This window comes from Oncorhynchus keta, chromosome 34 (assembly GCF_023373465.1).
Source record: "Oncorhynchus keta strain PuntledgeMale-10-30-2019 chromosome 34, Oket_V2, whole genome shotgun sequence".
NCBI classification, from domain to species: domain Eukaryota; kingdom Metazoa; phylum Chordata; class Actinopteri; order Salmoniformes; family Salmonidae; genus Oncorhynchus; species Oncorhynchus keta.
Window position 1 is genome coordinate 23,161,561 of NC_068454.1, and position 27,672 is coordinate 23,189,232.

The following is a 27,672-nucleotide window of genomic DNA, read 5'->3' on the forward strand; positions in this document are numbered from 1 at the left end:
CAGGTGCAGTGATCTGTGAGCTGCTCTGACAGCTGGTGCTTAAAGCTAGTGAGGGAGATGTGAGTCTCCAGCTTCAGAGATTTTTGCAATTCGTTCCAGTCATGTGCAGCAGAGAACTGGAAGGAAAGACGACCAATGGAGGAATTGGCTTTGGGGATGACCAGTGAGATATACCTGATCTATATGGATCTGTTGTGAATACTGTGTGTTTTATTCTTCCAGGAGGCCCAGCAGAGCTCGTTGTTGGACATGGAGATGGCAGACTATGAACGCCTGGTCAAAGAACTCAACACCAAACTGTCAGAGAAGGACGTGTGTGTGGAGGAGCTGAAAACACAGATACACACACACACACAGAAAGAAGACACACTCAACCAGGAGATCGGTACCCACAAACACTGATCCCTACCATTTGCCTCACTGACATACTTTTACTTACTTTCCTAACGAAAGCACTAAATCTTTTTTTTACAATTTGTACCTTTTTTATTTAACTAGGCAAGTCAGTTGAGAACAAATTATTATTTACAATGACAGCCAAACCCTCCCCTAACCCAGACGACGGGGGGGCCAATTGTGCGCCACCCTATGGGAATCGCGATCGTGGCCGGTTGTGATACAGCCTGGGATCGAACCCGGGTTTGTAGTGACGCCTCTAGCACTGCGATGCAGTGCCTTAGACCGCTGCGCCACTCAAGGAACCCCTAACAATCTAAGTTTACTGCAAATAAAAAGTGTATATGTCTCTATAATATGTTTCATTCATTATAACAATGGCCTTTTTACTGTTATCCATTCTTCTATCCTGTTTCTGTGTGTTCTCCCAGAGGTTCTGAAGTCCCAGCTGGACCAGGGGGAGGATAAGAGCTCCAAGATGAAACAGCTGCTGGTGAAAACCAAGAAAGACCTGGCTGATGCCAAGAGACAGGTCAGACCCAAGGGACCTGGTTATCTGGAGTACAGAGAGGGTTCCAGTGGACCTCTTCTTACATCACTACTTTAGTCTTATGAGTGTTTACAGTGTTCTGTAATACATTGGAGTTGGGGTTTCCTTGAATGTGTAGTGGCTGTGAAGGTAAGTAGTGTATTAAGTGTGTGTGTGTGTGCAGGAAGCCATTCAGATGATGACGCTGGCCTCTCTGAAGGGAGAGCTGGAGGCACATCAACAGCAACTAGAGAACAACAAGGTAAGATGGCAGACCCTGAACCCATTCAAACAGACTTAATGTGTTGTGAAATCTGTTGTGAATGTATTGTAATGTTTTTAAAATCATATAATTGCCTTAATTTTACTGGACCCCAGGAAGAGTAGCTGCTGCCTTGGCAGCATCTAATGGGGATCTATAATAAATACAAATAGACATCTGAGCCTGCAACAAGACTGTGCTTTCAATGAAACGCCCTCTGTCTGAAAGGGGTAATGGACGAGTACATACTGTGTCACAATGTTATCTGTCCCTAATTGTTGTATCAGTTATCAGTGGCTCTTGTGTTCTTGTATAGATCCAGTGCTGTGACCTGACCGCGGAGCGCCACAGACTGCAGGAGCAGCTGAGGACTCTGACTGAACAACAGCAGAGAACAAGCAGCTCCCTACAACAGAGACTGACCACACTACAGCAGGAGGCTAACACTGCCAAAGTAGGTACACGCACAATCATCATCCAGTTCTCTCCTCCCTCTCTCATCTTATTTTCTCTCTCTGCCTTCCCTTTATATCTCGTCTCCGTTCCTCTACCTTAAACCCCAACTCTCTCTCTTTCTCCCTCACCTTCTCTCTCTTCTCTCCCAACTTCTCTCTCCTTCGTACTCCCTCTCCTTTCCTCTCTCCCTCTCTCTTTCTCTCTCTCTCCATCCCCTCTCTCAGCTCAGGCAGTAGAAATGTCGCTATGGATTTCTCATCAGTTAAGTGTTAGTGTGCAGCTTTGCTAAATGGTTGGAACCAAACATTTTATTATGGGGGTGTCCCCCTGGGGTCCAGTGGGTGATGATGAATGGTACGGTCTGGCTCCACGTTAGAGGAAGTGCTGCTGGGTTTCCTACCTCAGGGACGTACACACTAACACTGTACTATTCATTACAATACTGATACATTGGCACACAATACACCATCATGTTAATGTACTGCTGGTCTGCAGAAACACAACTACATGCAGTTCAGGGTGAAAATAGAGATGTAATATGAAAACCGCTACCACCTAATATGTGCTTCTAAAATGTGTGCTTACAAACAGTTTGTTTGGCTTTTAATTATGTAAAACATGAATTAATGTGTGATGTGAATGTTATTTCAAAGGCTGAGCTGTCATCTGTCACTGCTGAGTTTGACAGCTATAAGGTCAGAGTTCACAACGTCCTCAAACAACAGAAGAACAAAACCTCATCACAGAGCGATGGAGACGCCACTAAACAGGAGAGGTATATCTACAGATACTGTGTGTGTGGTGTGTGTCTTTTGATGTTAGTGTGTGTGTGTGTGTGTGTGTGTGTGTGTCATATGATGATGATTGTGTGTGGTGTGTGTGTCATATGATGATGATTGTGTGTGGTGTGTGTCATATGATGATGATTGTGTGTGGTGTGTGTCATATGATGATGATTGTGTGTGGTGTGTGTCATATGATGATGATTGTGTGTGGTGTGTGTCATATGATGATGATTGTGTGTGGTGTGTGTCATATGATGATGATTGTGTGTGGTGTGTGTCATATGATGATTGTGTGTGTCATATGATGATAATGTGTGTGTGGTGTGTGTCATATGATGATTGTGTGTGTGTGTGTGTGTGTGTGTGTGTGTGACAGAGAGCAGATGGAGTCCTTGGTGGACCAGTATAAAGCCAAGCTGCAGGACAGTCAGCAGAGTCTGGCGGTGAGCACTGCAGAACTACAACAGCTCCAGATGGAACATGACACACTGCTGGAACGACACAACAAGATACTGCAGGAGACTGTTTCTAAAGAGGCCGAGCTCAGAGAGAGGTACGGGTTTATGTGTGCCTGAATACTTGTATTACCTCTCAGAGCTAATAGATTTTATCTCAGTCTGTTAATATTCAAGTCCACAGTAACAGCCTTAATCTGTTTCCCCCTCTCTCCTTTATTTCATACTCTCTCCCTCTCTCCTCTCTTCCCCTTCCCCCCCAGATTCATGTCTCTCCAGGCTGAGATTATGTCACTTCGAACAGAGCATGCTCAGACGGTGGGTCAGCTGACCTCGCAGGCCGTGGCCCAGCGCTCAGGGTTCAGGGAGCAGATCCGCCACCTTCAGGATGAACACAGAACTACAGTAGAGACCCTGCAGAACCAGATGACCCGGCTGGAGAACCAACTGTTTACACTGCAGAAACAGACCAGTAAGACGGGAGGGAGAGGAGAGTAGAGAGAGAGAACAGGATTGGGTTGATAGACGGAAAGAGGAGAGTGGGGTTTTGGAAAGGAGAGGAGAGAGGGTGAGTGTTGGGTTAAAGAGGGAGAGTGGGAGATAGAGGCCAGGGGAAAGGTAGAGCAGGGGTGGTGAGTAGGGCTGTGGCAGTCATGCAGAAGACTGCCTGTCTCAAGGTAGTTGACCGTTAATTAACATAAACACGTCTGGCCTCTCCAGACCTCAACACATACAAGCTGCTGAGGTGCGCCTTTGGAACAAATCCATTTAATATACACCATCACAGTTAATACATTATTTATTTTAGTCAGGTCTAAAGAAACATGATATGAAGAAAATGTATTTCAAAACAACAGAATATGAGTTGGCCTACTGTGTTATCTGGCTATGCTCCATGCCATAGGCTATAGGATTGTACATTAAGCTGACAAGATAGGCTTATAAGTCCTGTGTCATTATTTTATAGTAAGAATATAATTGAATATAGCTGAATAAAAATAGGAAGGGTATTTGTCCCATTCCGGAGCGAGTTCACATATGAAACATGAAGGTGATCATTTGAAACAACTCTAAATCTAGCATATAGGACCTATTTGGCAACTTTAGTCATTAATGATACAAACCTTAGAATGTCTTAAAAATCCAAACATATGGGCTGCATGATGCGACTATATGCTATTGATGATTTGAGAAAGTAGCAAAGAACTTCCGACTGTTCCTTTCCTCAGACTGCACAGCTGTTCTCTCAAGTGATTTTTACCCATCAGACTATTGTCTTTACTAATATGTCAAATGAGTTTTGATTTAGAATGGCCCCTTATCAAATGGTCAGGAACGGGCAGAGGAAGAATCCATGCCATCTGTATGCACTGGAATAGAGAATGAAGGCAGCGCGCTTTTCTACCGTCTGGTTTTCAATGATGCCTGGTAGGCTACTTCGGTTTTATAGCAGATCATGTGCTTAATATGAGCAGCTGAGAAGTAAATACAACAACACTGACTTCACTCCACACATTTACCACCGTTTGAGGAGTAGGAGTATGCTCTCACTGCTATTCCACGCAAACTCTGTATGCAATGGGCTCTCCAGCCTTGTTCCTGCAGCTACCCAGTGCTTACTTTGGGAAACCAAGTGAAATCTGTTCAGGAACATCGATTGTAACATGTTTTCGCAACTAAACACACTTCACTAAACTGTTGACAGCCCCTCTGCATGTTGCAGAAAGGAATAAAGGAGAGGAGGAGATGGGATATTCATTATAGCTAAAGATCATGTGTTACCCAATTAATTATGAAAATATAAAATAAATCCCTATTACTCGGCTTTTCAAATACAAATGGACTAATTGTAGGCTAACTGTAAGCCGTCCTGCACAATGAATGAACAGCAACCCCTAGGGTTATATGTTCTCTCCCAGACTCATGCGTTGACATGTTGGAGCGTAGCATAAGGTAACCAGTCCATCCAATATGCATAATTATACAGTCCTCACTCAAAGGCTAGACCAATTATGTATCAAAGACATCTTAAATCAGTTTAGTTTGATGTTTTTCTGCCATGCGTAATATGCGGTAGGCTATGTATTGTATAATGGGACAATCATCATTTTAATGAAGTGTTTTCTGGGGAGGGGGGTGCTTGGGCTGATAAGCCTATGCATGTGCTCTAATATGCATATGGGTGTTCTGAATGAATCATCACCTTAGAAAGCTCGTTTACATTGTTTCAACCTGCTGTTGAACTTCTTTCCTCGAATTGATCATCACTGTGAGGTCAGTTTTAAAAGTATAATGGACTGTTTTGATTGTGTTTGTGATTTTCGATTGCATTTGCACTGTACTTAAGTGACTACAAATGCAGTTATGCATGTAATGCTTTATTATAAAGGTGTGTGTTTATGGTGAAAATTGTCTTCCCCAAACTTGAAACTCACCTGCAACCTATGTATGCCAGTTAAGCTCTACACCATTATAAATCAGACGAATGTCTTTCATTTTAAGAAGTTATTTGGCCACTTTAGTTGTGATACAAACCTTATCAAAACGCATACTATAGGTCTATGGGCTAGGCTACATGAGGTGTGCGACTATGATTTGAAAAAGTCGCAAAAAAAGGCATGCGCTGTTTTTTGCCTTACTGCACAAGCTGGGCATCATTCACAAGTGATAATACATCATTCACTAATATTGTCACCCATCAGACTATTCTTCAGTTAGTGTTGTCTTTACATATACTAAATAATATATGTGTGGAATTTGTTTTGATTTAGAATGGACCATTATCATGCACCAGTCTCGGGAACAGGGGCATGATTATTTAAAACAAAACAAAAATAAAACGACATCTGTGCACTTAAATAGCAACTGGAGGACACTTTTCCCGTGGTTCATTTTCATGCCAGCCAGGTAGGCTATACTGCTGTTGTAAAGTGAAGCATTGTGCATAATATTAGGAATGTTGAGAAATAAATATAGTAAGCTGATGGGATGCTCCTCTCTTTAATAGAGGCCATCAAAACTGTTTTTTTATCAAGCAAATGCATAGCCTATAGAAATGTTGCGCAACATGAGCTCATGGGCTCTCATGAAGTGTTTTGATTAGATTTTCAAATACATTTAGAGTGCCTATTACCAGGCAGTTAGAAAGTTTGGTAGGCTTCTAATGACCATCAGCAGCATCAGAGCTTGGAGAAGCCTAATTACCATGACTAAACGGTCACGTAGAATTTGACTGCCGTCATGACTCGTGACCTCCGGTGTGGCACTAATACTGTCACCGTAACAGCCCTAGTTATGAGTTGAGTATGAGAGAGCAGAGCTGATAGCGATAATATATCACCTCCCATACACCTGCTCTCTGCAGCCACTTAGAGTAAACACATGCACTCTATTTTTGTCTCGCTCCCTCCTCCCTCCCGCGCGCGGTCTGTCTTTTCATCTTACTCATCCAGTGTTGAAGTGCAGCTGTGTAAAGATGGTACACACTTCATCTCAGCAGCCTAGCCAGGTGTTAGTTAGTGTGAAGGGTACAGAGATCCCATCCAGCCTTAACCAGCTCTGCTCTGCCCACCCCTCTGGGTGGCACTAGCACACTGGCATCTGGAGAACCTGGTCATTAGTGCCACCCTAACACACAGAGTTGGGCCAAGCAGTACTTCTGGAGACAGCAGGGCTGTATCCCTTCCTATAGTCATAAAAAGCTTCCTCTCCTTGTCTCCCTTCTTTCATCTGAACTATAAAATGTTCTAGATTTGATTGAATCTGAAAGTGCAGATTATAGTCAAAAGGTTCCAGAGACTGTGTGTGTGTGGGCACATTTTACTATACTTGTGAGTACCAGAAGTCCTCACCGGAAAAGTAAACCAACTAAAATTAAAAGAAGTGAGGACATTTTGCCAGTCCTGACTTGTAAATAAGCTATTTTTAGTTTTAGGGAAAATAGGATTTTTAATGGGAATCAATTGTTGGTCCCCAAAAAGTCCTAACAAGTATAGTAAGACAAAGCTGTGTGTGTTCTCTAGGGTGTGAAGGGCAAGGTAGGCTGCAGGTGGTTCTACCCACAGGTTTCTCATGCTCTGTCCATCAATCAGACACCGTCTGCCCACCAGCACCTGCCATTTCTCTGCCTCTGTCTCTCTCACACACACACTCAAACACACCTACCTGTGGAATCTGCTCTTTTTCAGCACCTTTTAAAAAAATGTATTTGTCTGTTTATAAATGTATCCCCCGGTCTTCTACACTTCTGGATTTGTGAACTTGTGAAATATGGAATGACATTGTTGCTCTCTGCCCAGCATGACTGTATGATATGTGTTGTCTCCCTCCAGGTCCAGCTCCAGTCCAGACGAGTCGTAAGTCAGCGGTGGACCGCCGGCCCGTGGACCAGGGGGGAACGGGGGGGCTGGGCCTCGGTGATCTCCAGTCCATGGCTAGAGAGGAGGGGGAGGGCATGGAGACCTCCGAGACAGAGTCCCTGTCATCCACATACCTACCCTCACTGGAGCAACTACTCACCTCCCCAGACCCCAAACAGGGTACCTGTGTATACATGCATGTCTCCAAAGGCTAGGGAGTTGTTGGATTGATTCCCACAAGGGATACTTTTTTAATATACTGTGAACTGTGTCTTCGAAGACAACTGTCTGCTAAAGGACCATTTTGTTTGTGTGATTGGTTGCAGAGCCGTTTGTGTGGCAGGTGGAGCCGACTAAAGAGGAGTTGAATCAGAAGTTGACCACAGCTACACGCAGTATGGAACACATGAACAGTCTACTGCATGAGACCGAAGCTACTAACGCTGTTCTGATGGAACAGGTCAATGTACGTACACACACACAGTACTGATGAAACAGAGATGCTCTCTTTCACAGATGCTCTCCCACTTACAGACAGTGGTGATTTTAACTTCTTAAACTTGGTGGAACAAAATATAAATAATGGATCCAATCATTTGGATTAAGACATTAATGAGCAAGCTAGGAAGGATGTAGTCAATATAACTATTTGTTCACCACTTTTGAAATGTACGGCGACAGAATTCAGAACATGGGGGGGGGGTTGAATCATGTTGACGTCCGTGATCTTCAGGTCGTAGCTCTAGAAAGAGGCCCACGTTCCGAATTGGATGAAAGTTCAAAGCGTATTTTCCCAGTCGTAGCTCATTTATTCCGAGTTCCCAGTTGTCTTGATCTCAGATTTTGCAGTTCTGTGTTAACAGTTGTTTTAAGCACGGCACATCATGCTTCACTGACAGCATGGCCAATGTTGAATGTATATAATTTTAAACTCAGAAAAAATACCCATAATCTTATACTTTGGACGACACAGCCACTCCACTGAATAGCAGGCCAATGATTGATTTGCAATGCTTGCAGTTAGCCTCACTGATTCCTTCCAAACCACTCATTGTTGAATTTGCGATTTCCAACTTGTTGTGTAATGTTTTTAAGTCCAATGGCCGATGAGCACTGAGACATTTTATCTAAAATTTCTCTTCATTATTTCTCTTATATGACAAGGATTAAAAAGGATTTGCCAGTAGATTGTCGACTTGAGTCATGATGATGACTGCTTGTCTAGCTTGCTAGTTAAGATTTTGAAAGTATGATGTTGACATGATCAGGGCAATCAACGCTACTGTAGATATAATGTGATTTGATCTGTGGCCTATAACCTTGATCCTTCTCGGATGGACATTTCTAATGTAACTCTATGGCAGCACCCAATTTTCTAGTTCAACTTAGTGGAGACGTAGTGTCCCCATGAGTGACAGAACACTGAGCCAATCACTGCTCAAATACGGCTCAATCCGTATTTTCTGCTGGCTTGCACCACCACCACAGGAAGCACTGAGCTAGGCTGAAACACCTGTATTTGGAGCTGCTTTACTCAAAACAAAAAAAGAGACCATGTTTGTATGCGGCTTTATTAACTCAACTATATATATATATATATTTTTTTTTTTACATTATTGGCAAACTGATATGTGACATTAATGCCAAAATAACATGCATAACATTGTTGCTAAAAATGTGGGGCTCAAAACAGGTGGGGCTCTGCCCTGAATACTTACATATACAGTGCTCACACATTCATACTTGTTTCTTTGTGTACTTGTTCGTTCTTCTGTAGCTGTTGAAGTCTGAAGTGCGTCGTCTGGAGCGTAACCATGAGAGGGAGAAGAGTGTAGCCAACCTGGAGTATCTGAAGAATGTCCTTTTACAGTTCATCTTCCTGCAGTCAGGCAGCGAGAGACAGGCTCTACTCCCTGTCATACACACCATGTTACAACTCAGCCCTGAGGAGAAGAATAAACTGGCTGCTATCGCAATGGGTAGGTACACACACACTGTAAACAAACCCACATATATATATACACACACACACTGTAAACAAACACACATATATATACATACACACACTGTAAACAAACACACACATATATATATATATACATATATATATATATATATATATATATATATATATATATATACATACACACACACACACACACACACACACACACACACTGTAAACAAACACATATATATATATATATATATATATATACATACACACACACACACACACACACACACACACACACACACACACACTGTAAACAAACACATATATATATATACATACACACACACACACACACACACACACACACACACACACACACACACACACTGTAAACAAACAAACATATATATATATACACACACACTAAACAAGCACACATGCACACACACTGTAAACAAACACACACATATATATATATACACATATATATACACACACACACTGTAAACACTGTAAATATACACACACTAAACACACACACACACACACACACACACACACAGTAAACAAACAAACATATATATATATATATATATATACACACACACTAAACAAGCACACATGCACACACACTGTAAACAAACACACACACACATATATATATATATATATATATATACACACATACATTGTAAACAAACAAACACACACACTGTAAACAAACACACACATATTTACACACACACACACACACACACACACACTGTAAACAAACACATACATACACACACACTGTGAACAAACACACATATATACATACACACACACTGTGAACACACACACACACACACATTGTAAACAAACACACATATACATACACACACACTGTAAACAAACACACACACACACACACACACACATACCCATTGATTTCTCAGTTTTGTAAGTAGTAGTAAGGTCAGTGAAATTGCAGAGATATCGTCAACATTCTATGTAGGTCAACACTGGAGTTGAAATCGGAAGTTTACATACAGTTAGGTTGGAGTCATTAAAACTTGTTTTTCAACCACTCCACACATTTCTTGTGAGCAAACTATAGTTTTGGCAAGTCGGTTAGGACATCTACTTTGTGCATGAATCAAGTAATTTTTCCAACAAATGATTTACAGACAGATGATTTAACTTATTCACTGTATCACAATTCCAGTGGGTCAGAAGTTTACATACGCTAAGTTGACTGTGCCTTTAAACAACTTGGATAATTCCAGAAAATTAGGTCATGGCTTTAGAAGCTTCTGATAAGCTAATTGACATCATATGAGTCAATTGGAGGTGTACCTGTGGATGTATTTCAAGGCCCACCTTAAAACTCAGTGCCTCTTTGCTTGACATCATGGGAAAATCAAAAGAAATCAGCAAAGACCTAAATAAAAAAGTGTAGACAAGTCTGGTTTATGTTTGTGAGCAAACGCCTGAAGGTACCACGTTCATCTGTACAAACAATAGTACGCAAGTATAAACACCATGGGACCATGCAGCCGTCATACCGCTCAGGAAGAAGACGTGTTCTGTCTCCTAAAGATTAACGTACTTTGGTGCAAAAAGTTAAAATCAATCCCAGAACAACAGCAAAGGACCTTGTGAAGATGCTGGAGGAAACGGGTACAAAAGTTTCTATCCACAGTAAAACGATTCCTATATCGACATAACCTGAAAGGCCGCTCAGCAAGGAAGAAGCTACTGTTCGAAAACCGCCATAAAAAAGCCAGACTACGGTTTGCAACTGCAGATGGGGACAAAGATCATACTTTTTGGAGAAATGTCCTCTGGTCTGATGAAACAAAAATAGAACTGTTTGGCCATAATGACCATTGTTACGTTTGGAGGAAAAAGGGAGAGGTTTGCAAGCCGAAGCGCATTGTCCCAACTGTGAAGCACGGGATGGCAGCATCATGTTGTGGGGGTGCTTTGCTGCTGGGGGGACTGGTGCGCTTCACAAAATAGATGGCGTCATGAGGAAGGATGAAGGAAAATTAGGTGGATATATTGAAGCAACATCTCAAGACATCAGTCAGGAAGTTAAAGCTTGGTTACAAATGGGTCTTCCAAATGGACAATGACCCCAAGCATACTTCCAAAGTTGTGGCAAAATGGCTTAAGGACAACAAAGTCAAGGTATTGGAGTGGCCATCGCAAAGCCCTGACCTCAATCCTATAGAACATTTGTGGGCAGAACTGAAAAAGCGTGTGCGAGCAATGAGACCGACACACCTGACTCGGTTACACCAGCTCTGTCAGGAGGAATGGGCCAAAATTCACCCAACTTATTGTGGGAAGCTTGTGGAAGGCTACCTGAAATGTTACACCCAAGTTAAACAATTTGAAGGCAATGCTACCGAATAGTACTTGAGTGTATGTAAACTTCTAACCCACTGGGAATGTCATTAAAGAAATCAAAGCTGAAATAAATCATTCTCTCTGCTATTATTCTGACATTTCACATTCTTAAAATAAAGTGGTGATCATAACTGACCTAAAACGGGGAATTTTTACTCTGAAGATGATAAACGAACAATACAAAAACAATAAACGTAACGTGAACCTAAACAGCCTATACTGGTGCAAACTAACACAGAGACAGGAAAAATCACCCACGAAACACTCAAAGAATATGGCTGCCTAAATATGGTTCCCAATCAGAGACAACGATAAACACCTGCCTCTGATTGAGAACCACTCCAGACAGCCATAGACTATTCTAGATAACCCTAGTATATCACAATCCCAATACCGACACACAAAAAAAAGCACACCACATAATAAGCCCATGTCACACCCTGGCCTGACTAAAATAATAAAGAAAAACCCAAAATACTAAGACCAGGGCGTGACATATATGAAATACCGTGTTGATACTGCAGTGTCTTCCCTGTATTCCTAACCTGGTCACTTTCTGCTGCAGGTGAGGAGGAGGTAGGAGGAGCTAAAGGCTCAGGATGGACCTCCTACCTACACTGTGTTGATACTGCAGTGTCTTCCCTGTATTTCTAACCCGGTCTCTTTCTGCTGCAGGTGAGGAGGAGGTGGGAGGAGCTAGAGGCTCAGGATGGACCTCCTACCTACACAGTTGGTCAGGCATCAGATGAACACACACACATCAACCAATGTCCTCTTTCTACCTGCCTTCACTTTCATCTGGTCCATATGTCTGATCAACTGAGAAATTAAAAAGTCTTAATATATTGATGATCATCCATCTACTTGAAAAAAAGCCAGTAATCAGCAATGCCAGTACTCTTTAAAACATTTTTTATTATTATTTTTTTTTTAGGTGATGGTACATTACTGAACCATTTATGGTGGGTTAATTCACCAATACCTCAGTCATTACTGGGATTATTTTTATGAGATAGATTTTGTTGCTTGTAACAATCAATTCCAAGCAACACTTATGTTTCACAATAATTCATGAAGTGAACTATGACTGTTGTTACAGATTTGACCATCTGTTTTCATTGCTCACTCATCATAGGTCTGATACAGGGCAGCAGGTAGCCTAGCAGTTAAAAGGCGCTGTATGGTCAATCCGACATCTACATTTGCCCTTCAGCATTTATGGTGATATGGCCTCTGCAGAAGTCAGGTATTCATACTCCTTGCGCTTCGCAGAACTGTTGTGAAGGAAGTTGTCAATGAAGTGAGTTTGTGTTTATACAGGACCGTCAATCAATTATGTCAATGCGGAGCTATACTGAGCCCTCCACATTGTTAATACATTTGGAAGGCGCACGGAAATGTGGTACGGGGCTCAGTTTGGCCTTTTCATTCCTCCGGAGGCTCCGCAATTGCGTCACACCCTACATACGGAGCCTTTGGATCAACCACAAATTTGCTTTAAGAGTGTTGTGCCAGTAACCAAAAGGTTGGTGGTTCGAATCCCTGAGCCGACTAGGTGAAAAATATGTTGATGTGCCCTTGAGCAAGGCACTTAATTCGAATTGCTCCTGTAAGTCGCTCTGGATATGAGTGTCTGCTAAATGATTAAAAAACATATGTGATGAATTGACAATATTCACAGGTTCAAATTCACACCTATTTAATTAATTTTGATGTATCAATATTACATACCAAAGGATGCTCTGGTAATATATAGGTACATAATCTGTAATTGGGAACAACTTAATATTGAGTTGCACCATTTTTTGCCCTTAGAACAGCCTCAATTTGTAGGGGCATGGACTCTACAAGAGATGCTGGTCCATTTTGACTCCAATGCTTCACACAGTTGTGTCAAATTGGCTGGATGTCCTTTGGGTAGTGGACCATTCTTGATACACATGGCAAACTTGAGCGTGAAAAATAACAGTAGCGTTGCAGTTCTTGACACACTCAAACCGGTGCGCCTGGCACCTACTACAATAACCCATTCAAAAGCTCTTAAATATTTTGTCTTGCCCATTCACCCTTTAAATGGCACACATACACAATCCATGTCTCAAGGTTTAAAAATCCTTCTTTAACATGTCTCCTCCCCTTCATCTACACTGATTGAAGTGGATTTAACAAGTGACATCAATATGAGATCATAGCTTTCACCTGGTCAGTCTGTCATGGAAAGAGCAGGTTTTCCCAATATTTTGTACTCTGCGTATATAGTAATTACTATGTATTTACTGTGTAATTACCATGTTTTTACAATGTGGGGCTGCGTCTTTTCCAACTTAACCAAACATGCAGAAATGGCTCTGGATATCAGTGGTTGGGTTAAATACCAGTCTCTGCTTTGCTCTGTAGTCATATGGGAGTGCTTTATATCTGAAATTGCATCCTATTTCCCATATATTGGGAATACGGGGGCAAACATGAACTGGCACATCTCTTACCCAGGGTGACATGCTAATATCATTGTTCTGTATCATTCCTAAGGCAGCTGCTTCTGCTTCTTATTAACGAACGAGGGAGGATTGGGGGGACCAGTAATACATGGGAATAACTGAATGTACTTTTAATTAATCATTAGGGAAAGTATTGTGTTAATGATGAACATTTTATTTTAAGAGATTTATTAGGCTATAGCCTAAGATTAAACATGGTTACTGATTTTTGTAGTACACTGGTGAGGGTTTCCAGTCCTCACAGTTTGGTTGAAGTTGATGTCTTGTAGTATTCTGGGTAAGAAGTGTTTTACAAAAGGACAAATAAGTCCAAATATAAGCTTACGTTTTAGACCTACCATTTTATGAAGAGGAGACCTGCAATAAGGAGCCTAACCACAATCCTTATTATTTAACTGTGAATACACACGTCAATTGAAATAAATATTTACTGTGTTAAAGATTTCAGTTGATTAAATAAAGTGATCTGGAGTGAAAATGTCCATTATAACACACACACTCATTATGTATCCTCGGTATTTCTAAGGGATAGCCTAGAGAAAGACCTTTCAGATGTTTTCCTCTTTTCTCATCCGGGAAATACTTCCTTTTAAGGAAATATATTCCCAGTTACATGACGTAAGCACAATGAGCACTAGTAGGCTATGTAGTTCATAGTTATAGTCTACATTAGTGTCTATTTTATGGTTGAATTTCATTTTTTGTTAATTTGATCGAACGCTTTTTAAAGCATAAAACACTTTCGAGGAGCGCCCAACACAAGAGTTATAACTTTATTGTTCAAATTCCTGTGAAGTAATTTGCCAAATATAATGTATTGTTTTACTGAAGGTGCTTCTGTGGAAAACCGGTGCTGCTCGGGAAGATTTCGTCGCGCCATGTTTAGCGGGAAAATATGTTGGAAATAGACCTAAACAGCGCAATGAAATAAGAACAGTTAGTGCATGAGGGTTGACGGTTTCCATGAAATGTATTTCTAGGTAGGATATTAACGCCCTGATATGCATCTGTCTCGGTATTTACAGTAAAGGCTAGGCTACTGTGGTCCCAACATGGATGACTTGACTAAAATGTGAAGTTCCCGAGAGGGCGGGTCTAGTCCGGTTAAATGACATTTTAGCGCAGTAGCAAGATTGTACACTGATAGAGAAACAGGCGATGCTCATTCGCCATTACAAAGAAAGTGTCTCTTGTTAACAGTAGTCTATCTAAAATACATCCCCTCGAGACCCAAACATCTGGGGGGAGAAAGGCCGGTGGAGACGAAACCCCTGCAGTCCAGAAGATGTTGGGGGTGGTAGAAGAAATGACCAACGGCAACGGGTGAGCACTGGACAGAAAATAACTGTATGATGGACCAAATCTGCTTCTATAAAGAGTTTGTAGAGTATCATTCGCCGTTTGACTCTTGACAAACGAAATTGCAGCCTGTTGCATTCAATGACCTGGATCAGCGCTGTCTGCAGTCGCGCACAGAAGAATTGATGCAGTGTAGGGTGTGACCACTGGTGAAGTAATGGAACAATCACTACGCGGCCTACTTTCGTTTATAGGATAGACTACTGAACAACATGGAGTAATCTTAATCTGGTTAGGCCTATTCACAATGAGATATATCAACAAACGTATTTTATTTGCTACTTTGCTGACATTTATTAAAGCCTGAATTAGATTGTACAGTTGTACTTTACAGTTGTAGACCAACTTGTTGCAAACTTCGGATGATATGTTACGAATTCATACAATATGTTAATAATTGAAATTAGTACAATATTTTAGGGAATTTGCTAAACGTAAGATGTTACGAATTCCAATTTGTTGTCACGAACTGTAGCTAGGAGGCTAATGTTCGCGAGGGTAGGGGTTAAGGTTAGGAGTTAGGTTGAAGGTTTAGCTAACATGCTAAGTAGTAGCAAAGTAGCAAAAAAAACGTAAGTAGTTGCTAATTAGCTAAAGTTTACAGTGATGACATAAGAACACGCAACATTTGGGTTGCTAGACGTTCACGTTATACGCCCACCAAGTCACCCCGACCAACCACCATACTTTAATTTTTGCCATAAGTAAACTTCTGTTTTATGTAACCATACCACATGTAACATATACTAATTTGAGTGTCCCGGATTAACATTTACTATGTTACGTCTAGTATATGAGACTAGACTGAAGTAGCCTAGGTCTGGGACCATTTGACACCTTGTTGTGGGCATTAGGACATCAGTGTTTATTTAGGCTGTTTACACAGGCAGCCCAATTCAGATTTTTTTTGTTAATCAGATCCGATGTGAAAAGAGCTGATGTGATTGGTCAAGATACCAATTAGTGGGAAATTGTAAATGCAACCATAAAGGTCCAGACCTATGTCCATAGTATACTTACATACAGTACAGGGCAGGAGCTTCATATCCATGCTGTTCAGGTTTGACTCAGTGAATATGATGATGCTATCTCCCTCCGTCCAGTTGTTAGTGGTTACTGTACTTCCATTCTGCCCCATGAGACACGTTTCAGCAGATCCACTTCCTGGCTTGTTAATTCCCCACCCCACCCCTGTGTGTGTGTGTGTGTGTGTGTGTGTGTGTGTGTGTGTGTGTGTGTGTGTGTGTGTGTGTGTATTACTTTATTTAGATCTGGGATCTCTGCTCCCATCAGGAAGGACAACGTTTTATCCTGTACTCGTTCACCGGGCCACATTCACCCAACATAAGTACAACAGGCTCTGTGATGCATTTTGTCTCCCCTGCACTGTCTGCCCCCACAAACAAACATTCACACTCACGCTCCATATATAACTTCCTGTCCTGAGCTGCTGTTGGGGAGGGAGGGAGGGAGGGGGGAGAAAGGTCATGATGTGGAGAGCGGATGTCTCTAGTCTCCTGAGTCTCTCTCTCTGTCTTTCAGTGCTCCATCCTGGCTAGGAATGAGCTCTGTGGGAACATTGGGCATCAGAGCTACTGTCAATCAGATAGCTTCTGTAGCTGTCACACATATTTGTACATTTACACATTTGGTATACCTAGTTTTTTACTGGAATTGTGCATATTTATACTTTCCCTGTCCCTTTATTAGCAGTTTTGACCTTTTTAATATAGTAGAATTTCTGGCCAGAGCCTGAATAAACTAGGGCCATAGTAGTATGGCAAGTCTTATCAGATTGTGGATTTAGACTGAATCATGTCTGTTTACACAATCAAGGCTTACCAGGCAGGTTCCCAGTCTCTGTCTTGCATTGGAATGGCATATAACATTATTAGTCAAAAGTTTCTAGCATGACATTGAGACAATTGTATAAAATATTTGAGATGGTTTACCAAACCGTTTCATTTCCACTTACTTGGCTAACTCCCACATTTCAGTCTCCTATTCCGTCTGTGTGGGTTCATGTGTATATCGCCCTCTGGTGGCCACAGTAGACAACAGCAGTGGTGAAATTAGTTGAGAGGAGCAGAGTGGCTCTGCTTCCCAAATGTCTGTGTGGTATCAGTGTGGTATTGTGAGTGATGCAACACAAACCTATTCCTGGTATCTTCCTGTGACACACACAATAAACAAAGACAATATTTTGTAATGCACACAGCCCACTCCCTCCCTAGCCCTGACCCTACCCTAGCCCTGACTATGGCTGCAGTGATACATACAGCCAGCTCGCTCCACCCTTATCCCTGTCCTCAATCACTGAACAGACTGCACCCTATGAGTCAGTCGGCCACCAACACTCAGCCACACACACATGCATGTATACACACAAACACACACGCTCCATCATCACACCAACCACTGGCAGGCCTTCCAGGCAGCCACATAGGAAATTATGTGGGTGAGCAGAGGCAGAGATAACAACAGACACAGTAGAAGAAGACACAGTAGGGACACAGCAGTGACAACAACAACAGCAGCAACCTCACAGCAGCCTGACAAAATACTTTGGTAAGACATTCATATTTTAAATGTTTCTGTTTCTTCTACATGCAACCTACACAATCTGCAGTATCAGATCTTCAGATCTTGATGGTTGAATAAAGTATTAGCGGGTTTGTAGCTCAGTAGCCCACTCTTCATCTTAGTTATGTTAATTCAATGTCTCTTTGAAAGAAATGTCAAAAAATATTTCCAACCAGATGGCTGCAAATCTGAGGGCAGCGTTGGTCTATAAGACTGCAGTACCTGTAATATCCAGAAAGTTGCAGTATCTTCATGTTTTGGTGGATTTGGACATTAATTTACTTGGCTTTCCTCCTCTAGCTGATACCACTCTTGTTTGTCTTGGGAAATCATGTGTTGTTCCATAGAAAGAATGAATTATATCAACCAAGTAAATCTCACGGACAGTTGATCACAGTACTCAAATGTGTCAGTGTTGCAGTCAGTCAGTTAGAAAGTGGCTGGCTGCCTACACCCCAGCTCTACTCTCTAAACTAGGACTGGAATGTAGTGGCTACAAAGGCAGCATTAAGAGGACCCTAAGGGGAGGTGTGTGTGTGTAGTGAGTGTCTTTCAGCCAGTCATCACATTCCTGCTGAACATGCTTCAGTTTTGTACTCAGCTGATATCCCTATAGCCTCTGGCCTCTCAGGATACTAAAGAGACTCTCACTAACTGTGAATGTTATTTTGGGCATTAGCCTACTCGAAAATAACGATCATAAGACACACTTTTATTATGATCAAATTACAGCAATCATCACCACCATCAGGTCTTCACCCCACAGGTTAGATATTTTATAGTGAGCCTGTTGCAGCTAGTTTGTCATATAAATGTAATAGTTGCATTCATGTGTGAATTTCATGTAAATGAATGTTGTGTGTGTGTGTGTGTGTGTGTGTGTGTGTGTGTGTCTTCTGGGTGTGTTGACTCTAGAGACACCCATGCCCTAAAGATAGAACTATCTCTTTACACGCACGCATTCACACACTTACCTCTCTCATTGTATTAGCCAATAACATTCTCTGAGCAAGAGGAACAATATCAAATTTAAAGTATTTAGTCATAATGTGCTGAAGGCAGACTCACAAATCACATCAACAATGAGTAAAAGGCAAGTATACCACTTTATGGCATTTCAATATTCATTTTGGACAGTTGTGTTTTCCCTGTGTGGGTCATTGTTTAGTTGCTGTAGACCCACACCGTCAAATGTTTTAGCCTTTCTAGTAGTCTGCTACACCAGGACATGCCTGTGTCTCTGGTCCTCTGTGTACAACTCTCTTTGCTCCTCTCTGTCTGTGTGTTTATTTGTTTGTGACAACTCTTTATTTGCTGTGATTGTTACAGGTCGTGTATGGCTCTCTTACCCTAATGCAAGTGTTTGATTGGGTTGTTCTCATGTTGGTGTAGAGATTGACACTGGTCTGATATGGGTGGGGTTAGGGACTGTGATATTGGCTGCAGTAACATGAATGGACACACACACACACTAAAGTCCCAAACAGGAAGAGGAAAAGGTGTTATTGTGGGGTCAGAGCAGCCATCACTCTGTCACCACACTATAGTGACCATGTAAACTCTGAACTCTTCGGGCAAGGCTCTGGCCGTGTGTGTGTGTGTGTGTGTGTGTGTGTGTGTGTGTGTGTGTGTGTGTGTGTGTGTGTGTGTGTGTGTGTGTGTGTGTGTGTGTGTGTGTGTGTGTGTGTGTGTGTGTGTGTGTGTGTGTGTGTGTGTGTGTGCCCTGTGTGTGTGTGTGTGCCCTGTGTGAAGAGTTCAGTGTACAGTTTTACAAATGTGCTTTTAGGGTGTGAATACATAGGAAGCTGAATACACCGTACACACACGTTGGATTGGTTCATTACTTGGGGCTCCAATGGCGCTGTTTGGTATCCTGAGGAAATCTGAGAGGATGAGAAGTTCTATTACGTAATAGTCCTTAGGAATACATCTATATTGTCAGTTTAGTTCACCTCTGCTGATATTTATTAGTATTTACTACAGATCTCAGGTCTGTGAAGTGGCCACGGACTGTATATGCTTTGATCAATTAACTGAAGAATGGGCAGGAAACACACTGCCCTCTTCTATCACAGAGACTTCTCTCTTAGGCAGACTGATGCAGAGAGAGACTGGGGACAGAGAGAGAGAGACAACAGGAAGATAGAGGCTGAACTGTAGACAACTTATCAACAAGTTATCAACATATCAATATCAACTAAGCGTCATGTTGGATTGATCAGTGGAAGGGATCTCTCACGAAAATGAGTTTCTCTATTGGACAAGTTCAGTTACGTCCCTCCCCGTTTCATTCTGTTTAAGAAATGTTTTGCAACGGAATCGGCGTAATGAATACGCACCTACCTTAAGGCTGAGAATTTGGGCGGAGCGAGGAGCTGATAGGTGTGTTGGATCAGAGCCACACCCCTGATAGGTCATTCCTCTAGATGTGTGCCTTGAGGTGTGTGTTTGTCAGAGATAAAGGGAGTGTGGAATGTAGTAGCCGGCTGTTCCAGGAGAGCGTGTGGACTGTTCTGCCAAGGGCTTCCCAGGTGTGAGCTGCTGTTCTGGGCTTGGAGAGGAGACTGGTGGGGCTCAGTGCTGGTTGTCGGCCTGTCGAGCTTTGGAACTTACTGATCACACGCACACGAGGATTACTGACTGAGTTTGTATCCGTGCCCCGGTGGACGGTGGGAGGGAAAGAGGGATGAACTCTCTGCGGCTGAAGGAGTTGTCTAACTCAGACCTGTACAGACGCAGACAGGAGAGACCTGACAGCTATGGAAGCATAGCTAGTAACAGCCTCAGGTGAGACTCCTCGCTCTGATTTCTCTCTATTTGACCAGACTGCAGAGCGAACAGACAGTAGGTCAGCAAAGTGTACTGTAGTGGGGGATGGTTAAGGTTAATACTGGGTACATTTGATGAGTCACCATCTGTTGGTGTCCTTTGTGTTGTAGAGAGGCAGACAACCTGGTCTGTGTGGTCTGTGAGTATGACTGAGGTGAGGCCTGTGTATGTTAGCCTCAAAGATATCCGAGAGTGAAAGACTCCTTGTCTCTAATATGTAGACTCACTTTTTGTGAACAGTCCCATCGCTAGTCAGACTGTTGAATAAACTTCAAATTAACTTACTTTACCTGTTGTCTGTTGATTTTGTCCATATGTACGAGGTACACAGACAAAATATCCACAGAGTAGTGTTTGTAACCTAACTTTCAGTACGCTGGTCTGTATGTCGGTTTGTATTTACAATGCTGACGTAATTCGCATGCGACTTGGACAATAAGTCAACAATGGCCGAGTTTAACCGAAACACAGTCCAAAGGCTGTCCCACACAATCAGCTGGCAAATTTCACAAGCACTTCCAGCTGATTGCGAGGGAACACGCTTTGGTCCACAACTTTTGGTTACATTCGGCTATTGTTTACATATTGTTAATCATGTGAAATGCACCAGGAGACAAAAAAACAAGCAACAAAACTTACCGGCTCTGTAAAAAGTTGGGTAAACAACACTTTCCTGTGGTTACCCTATATCTTCACCTCCTACCGCCAGATCGGTTACCCTATATCTTCACCTCCTACCGCCAGATCGGTTACCCTATATCTTCACCTCCTACCGCCAGATCGGTTACCCTATATCTTCACTTCCTACCGCCAGATCGGTTACCCTATATCTTCACCTCCTACCGCCAGATCGGTTACCCTATATCTTCACTTCCTACCGCCAGATCGGTTACCCTATAACTTCACCTCCTACCGCCAGATCGGTTACCCTATATCTTCACCTCCTACCGCCAGATCGGTTACCCTATATCTTCACCTCCTACCGCCAGATCGGTTACCCTATATCTTCACCTCCTACCGCCAGATCGGTTACCCTATATCTTCACCTCCTACCGCCAGATCGGTTACCCTATATCTTCACCTCCTACCGCCAGATCGGTTACCCTATATCTTCACCTCCTACCGCCAGATCGGTTACCCTATATCTTCACCTCCTACCGCCAGATCGGTTACCCTATATCTTCACCTCCTACCGCCAGATCGGTTACCCTATATCTTCACTTCCTACCGCCAGATCGGTTACCCTATATCTTCACTTCCTACCGCCAGATCGGTTACCCTATATCTTCACTTCCTACCGCCAGATCGGTTACCCTATATCTTCACTTCCTACCTCCAGATCGGTTACCCTATATCTTCACTTCCTACCGCCAGATCGGTTACCCTATATCTTCACTTCCTACCGCCAGATCGGTTACCCTATATCTTCACCTCCTACTGCCAGATCGGTTACCCTATATCTTCACTTCCTACCGCCAGATCGGTTACCCTATATCTTCACTTCCTACCGCCAGATCGGTTAACCTATATCTTCACCTCCTACTGCCAGATCGGTTACCCTATATCTTCACCTCCTACCACCAGATCCCAGGCCTGTAAAGGGGCCACTCTCCATATTCTGGTATATCGACTTTTTTACAGCGCCTTATTTCAGAGTGATATTCATGGAGTCACCGTCTGTTTAGACAACGTGTATGTACATTTTGGTAATGGGTTGTGTGCGGATCCTGTCTGAGGGGGGTTTAGAACAGCAACACATTTTTCAGCGGAAACCATTTACTCCAAACCTATAACATTTGCAAACAAAACAAAGAGTTTCTATTGGACAAATTCGGGTAAGTCCCTTCCAGTTTTGTTCCGTTTGCTATGTGCTTCTTTTTGGTTCATAAAGTAAACGGTTTCCATTGCAAACCATTTTTCAACAGATAAAACATTTTGCAATGGAATCAGACTAATGAATGTCCTCACTGTTCCAACAATACCTACCGATAGGCATGTTCAAAGGGGAAAAAGAGGCTGTTTTTAAAACAAGGTACCAACTTTGGAATAGAACATCCCCATTCTCTCTGTCAATCTCTTCCTGCTCTCTTTCTCTCCAGGCTTCTACCTTTCCATAGAGTGGCAGGTAGCCTAGGGGTTAGTGTTGGGCCGGTAACCAAAAGGTCGCTGGTTTAAATACTTGCGCCGACAAGGTGAAAAATCTGTCGACGTGCCCTTCAGCAAGGCACTTAACCCTAATTTGGTCCAGGGGCACCACACTACTATGGCTGACCCTGTAAAACAACACATTTCACTGCACCTATCCTGTGTACGTGACGACAACACTTTTTTCCCCTCTCCTTCGGTCTCTCTACCCACCCTCCCCCTTTCTTTGTCCCTGATCCTGCTGTGATTAGAGGTCTGCATCTCTCCCAAGGGTCAGACAGACATGTGTCATATCACAAACACACACACCAGCCTTCACCGCTAAACATGATGCACTGAAGTGCTATGTCAGCAGAACTGAGCTCGTAACAGAACATGAGGTCACCTGGTCTCTATGCTGTGACATCATTGGTTGTAGTGGTGTGTCCCTGCTATTTGTCCTTCACATATGACCCACAAATACACGGATCACATCCCAGGCTGCCACACATCCTCCCAAACCCTCCCTCCCTCCTTTTGCTCAGCCCTCAGCAGAAAATTAAACTCTGAAATGATGCCAGTAGGGCAGAGGGGCAGGGCTGAGGTTTTATGGACGTTGGGAACAAAAGCAAAACAGGGAGGTTAATGTGTGAGATACTTTGCACAAAAATAAGTAACATGTCTAAAAAGACCACCTCCATTCTACTTTCTTCCACTTTTCTGTTCCGTTTGTTTGAGGTGCACAGCCACAGGTTTTTCCCTTGTTGTGTAGCATGTAATGCGACTACATCCTTTACATTTCTCCATTAGGGGAGAGTGGGGTAAGTTGAGCCGCACTCGTTTCTAGGAAACCGTCCACCAAATTAATCATTTGACCAAATATTTATAAAGAGGTCATCATTTCACGGACTAAGTTGAGCAAATGTAAGTGTTTTCTTCCCAGGTGTAATGCAAGGGGCCTGGCCTGTGTTAAGTGTTTCAAAAAGTACAAAGTGTTTGTTAGGCGTTAAGCCTGTGTTCAAATTATTAAAAGACCAAAAAGCGATCATGTTGAATTGTGTTTGGGAAATAAAGATAGAAAAAAGGTAGTGGTAATACTTACAGAGTAAGTGGGAAGTTTACATACACCTTAGCCAAATACATTTAAACTCTGTTTTTCACACGTCCTGACATTTAATCCAAGTAAAAAGTCCCTGTTTTAGGTCAGTTAGGATCACCACTTTATTTTAAGAATGAAATGTCAGAATAATAGTAGAGTGATTTATTTAAGCTTTTATTTCTTTCATCACATTCCCAGTGGGTCAGAAGTTTACATACAATCAATTAGTATTTGGTAGCATTGCCTTTTTAAATTGTTTTACTTAGGTGAAACATTTCAGGTAGCCTTCCACAAGCCTCCCACAACAAGCTGGGTGAATTTTGGCCCATTCCTCCTGACAGAGCTGGTGTAACTGAGTCAGATTTGTAGGCCTCCTTGCTCGCACACGCTTTTTCAGTTCTGCCCACAAATGTTCTATAGGATTGAGGTCCGGGCTTTGTGATGGCCACTCCAATACCTTGACTTTGTTGTCCTTAAGCCATTTTGCCACAACTTTGGAAGTATGCTTGGGGTCATTGTCCATTTGGAAGACTCATTTGTAACCAAGCTTTAACTTCCTGACTGATGTCTTGAGATGTTGCTTCAATATATCCACATCATTTTCCTTTCCTCGTGATGCCATCTATTTTGTGAAGTGCACCAGTCCCTCTTGCAGCAAAGCACCCCCACAACATGATGCTGCCACCCCCTTGATGCACAGTTGGAATGATGTTCTGTGGCTTGCAAGCCTCCCCCTTTATCCTCCAAACATGACGATGATCATTATGGCCAAACAGTCCTATTTTTGTTTAGTCAGACCAGAGGACATTTCTCCAAAAAGTACAATCTTTGTCCCCATCTGCAGTTGCAAACCGTAGTCTGGCTTTTTTTATGGTGGTTTTGGAGCAGTGGCTTCTTCCTTGCTGAGCGGCCTTTCAGGTTATGTTGATATATGACTCGTTTTACTGTGGGTATAGATACTTTTGTACCTGTTTCCTCCAGCATCTTCACAAGGTCCTTTACTGTTCTTCTGGGATTGACTTTTCGCACCAAAGTGTGTTCATCTCTAGGAGACAGAACGCGTCTCCTTCCTGAGCGGTATGACGGCTGCGTGGTCCCATGTTGTTCATCTCTAGGAGACAGAATGTGTCTCCTTCCTGAGCGGTATGACGGCTGCGTGGTCCCATGTTGTTTATACTTGCGTACTATTGTGTTGTACAGATGAACGTGGTGCCTTCGTGGCTTTGGAAATTGCTCCCAAGGATGAACCAGACTTGTGGGGGTCTTGGCTGATTTTCTTTTGATTTTCCCATGATGTCAAGCAAAGAGGCACTGAGTTTGAAGGTAGGCTGTGAAATACATCTACAAGTACACCTCCAACTGACTGAAATGATGTCAATTAGCCCATCAGAAGCTTATGAAGCCATGACATAATTTTCTGGAATTTTCCAAGCTGTTTAAAGGCACAGACAACTTAGTGTATGTAAACGTCTGACCCACTAGAATTGTGATACAGTGAAATAATCTGTCTCTAAACAATTGTTGGAAAAATGACTTGTGTCATGCACAAAGTAGATGTCCTAACCGACTTGCCAAAACTATAGTTTGTTAACAAGAAACCTGTGGAGTGGTTGTATGTAAACTTCTTACTTCAACTGTAATTCAGTACAGAAATATGTATGTGGCTTAACTTACCCATATCCGGGGTAACATGTGCCAGAGACCACTTTTTTTTGGACAAGCTATGTTTTTAGAAATGTTTACATGAATTCTGATTATTTCCATGGATACACAACATCCTGGAATATATGTAGATATTTTTGTTAGAAAGAATACTATATTTCTCTTGATGAAGTGATGCTTAATGTAAAAAATATTGCTCAACTTACCCCACTCTCCCCTACCATGTCTACTGTTGACACAGCCAGGAGAGGGGTTTGTTTCGTTATCGTTCTCCTTAGTGCTAGCAGCCTTATTAACCTGTAGCTCCAGTCTCATCTGTGTACGGAGCCCTCGCTTAGACATAACTGCCTCAGCTTTGTCTAGGAAACATACCTGTCAAACTCAACGTTCGCCTCTGGCAGGGAGGGCAAAGTACACAGTTACAGTTGTTTACAGTATGGCTATCGCAACTAAACAATAACTTTTGGTTTTAGAAATAATTAGAGGATTCCTTGGGAGCCAGGGTTTGTAAGGTGGCCCGGGCCGACTGGGTAGGGGGCCTTGGGAGATCTGTGGCTAGGGTGGTTTGGATGGCCTGGCCTGGTGTTGCCAGAGAGTGTGTTTGAAGGTATGGCATAACCCTGTCTCTGGCCCTGACCCAGGTGTGGAGTATTCTGGTTGAGCAATGAAACCTTGCAGCTGTGCTGTTGCACCAATTTCTCACCAACAGGAAATACCATCGCCATAGTGATTTACACTGCTATTTAGTGTGACTTCGTAATACCATGCCTGTCTGACAACACATCTGTAAAATAATGTAGTTCCTTTATTCGTCCTACCAGTGCTGTGTGTGATCCTGTGTTACGTTGGCAATCAGAGTATTTACTCTAGAAATTGACAAACTAACCCCAGAGAGACTGTTTGTAATACCTTCCCCTTCAAAATACCTAACTAAGCCTCTGTCTAAACTGTTATTCATCATGTATCCACAGCTTGGGTTAGTTTATATAGCCCAGAGGAGAAATGTTTATATTGGCTGTAAGATCAGACTGTCCCTATTCGGTCACAGCAAATTCTTCCTTTGGCATTATCAGATGGTTGTATTATTGTATTTTCTCTGTATTGATGTTAAATGCATCTAAAGCTGCTTTTCTCCATCATCATCACCACAACAAGATGCATTTTCTCACAGTGCAGTCTAAACCACTGCATCCTGTAATGTTTCTTGTCATCTCTCTGTACTCCAGACCCCCAGGTGGCAGGGTTTCTCTCTGTACTCCAGACCCCCAGGTGGCAGGGTTTCTCTCTGTACTTCAGACCCCCAGGGGGCAGGGTTTCTCTCTGTACTTCAGACCCCCAGGGGGCAGGGTTTCTCTCTGTACTGCAGACCCCCAGGGGGCAGGGTTTCTCTCTGTACTTCAGACCCCCAGGGGGCAGGGTTTCTCTCTGTACTGCAGACCCCCAGGTGGCAGGGTTTCTCTCTGTACTTCAGACCCAGGTGGCAGGGTTTCTCTCTGTACTCCAGACCCCCAGGTGGCAGGGTTTCTCTCTGTACTTCAGACCCCCAGGGGGCAGGGTTTCTCTCTGTACTTCAGACCCCCAGGGGGCAGGGTTTCTCTCTGTACTTCAGACCCCCAGGTGGCAGGGTTTTTCTCTGTACTGCAGACCCCCAGGGGGCAGGGGTTCTCTCTGTACTGCAGACCCCCAGGGGGAAGGGTTTCTCTCTGTACTGCAGACCCCAGGGGGCAGGGTTTCTCTCTGTACTGCAGACCCCAGGGGGCAGGGTTTCTCTCTGTACTGCAGACCCCCAGGTGGCAGGGTTTCTCTCTGTACTTCAGACCCAGGTGGCAGGGTTTCTCTCTGTACTTCAGACCCAGGTGGCAGGGTTTCTCTCTGTACTCCAGACCCCCTGGTGGCAGGGTTTCTCTCTGTACTCCAGACCCC

The 27,672-nt window shown here is 42.9% G+C and overlaps 2 protein-coding genes across 6 annotated transcripts in view; both read left to right on the forward strand.

Annotated features, from left to right (window-relative positions):
* The window catches only part of LOC118366817 (GRIP and coiled-coil domain-containing protein 2), a 28,051-nt gene extending 13,476 nt beyond the window's left edge, over nt 1–14,575 (forward strand). The window contains exons 14-24 of the mRNA XM_035749537.2: nt 223–385; nt 828–928; nt 1,110–1,187; nt 1,504–1,641; nt 2,297–2,418; nt 2,805–2,981; nt 3,147–3,355; nt 7,215–7,421; nt 7,568–7,707; nt 9,019–9,220; nt 12,271–14,575. Of these exons, the coding sequence (XP_035605430.1) occupies nt 223–385; nt 828–928; nt 1,110–1,187; nt 1,504–1,641; nt 2,297–2,418; nt 2,805–2,981; nt 3,147–3,355; nt 7,215–7,421; nt 7,568–7,707; nt 9,019–9,220; nt 12,271–12,344 (1,611 nt within the window). The 3' untranslated portion in view covers nt 12,345–14,575. The remainder of the gene's footprint in view (nt 1–222; nt 386–827; nt 929–1,109; nt 1,188–1,503; nt 1,642–2,296; nt 2,419–2,804; nt 2,982–3,146; nt 3,356–7,214; nt 7,422–7,567; nt 7,708–9,018; nt 9,221–12,270) is intronic.
* A 266-nt stretch (nt 14,576–14,841) lies between these two features.
* The window catches only part of LOC118366839 (LIM and senescent cell antigen-like-containing domain protein 1), a 52,098-nt gene continuing 39,267 nt past the window's right edge, over nt 14,842–27,672 (forward strand). The window contains exons 1-2 of one of the 5 annotated variants that reach the window (XM_052493460.1): nt 14,842–15,416; nt 16,722–16,800. Coding sequence is in view for 4 of the 5 variants with exons in the window: in XM_052493455.1 (XP_052349415.1) it covers nt 17,905–18,020 (116 nt within the window). In the remaining variant the exon portion in view is untranslated. Of the gene's footprint in view, nt 15,417–16,721; nt 16,801–16,973; nt 18,021–18,978; nt 19,129–20,489; nt 20,823–27,672 lie in introns of those variants that run through there. The other 4 variants (XM_052493457.1, XM_052493455.1, XM_052493459.1 and 1 more) reach the window with 4 other exon arrangements.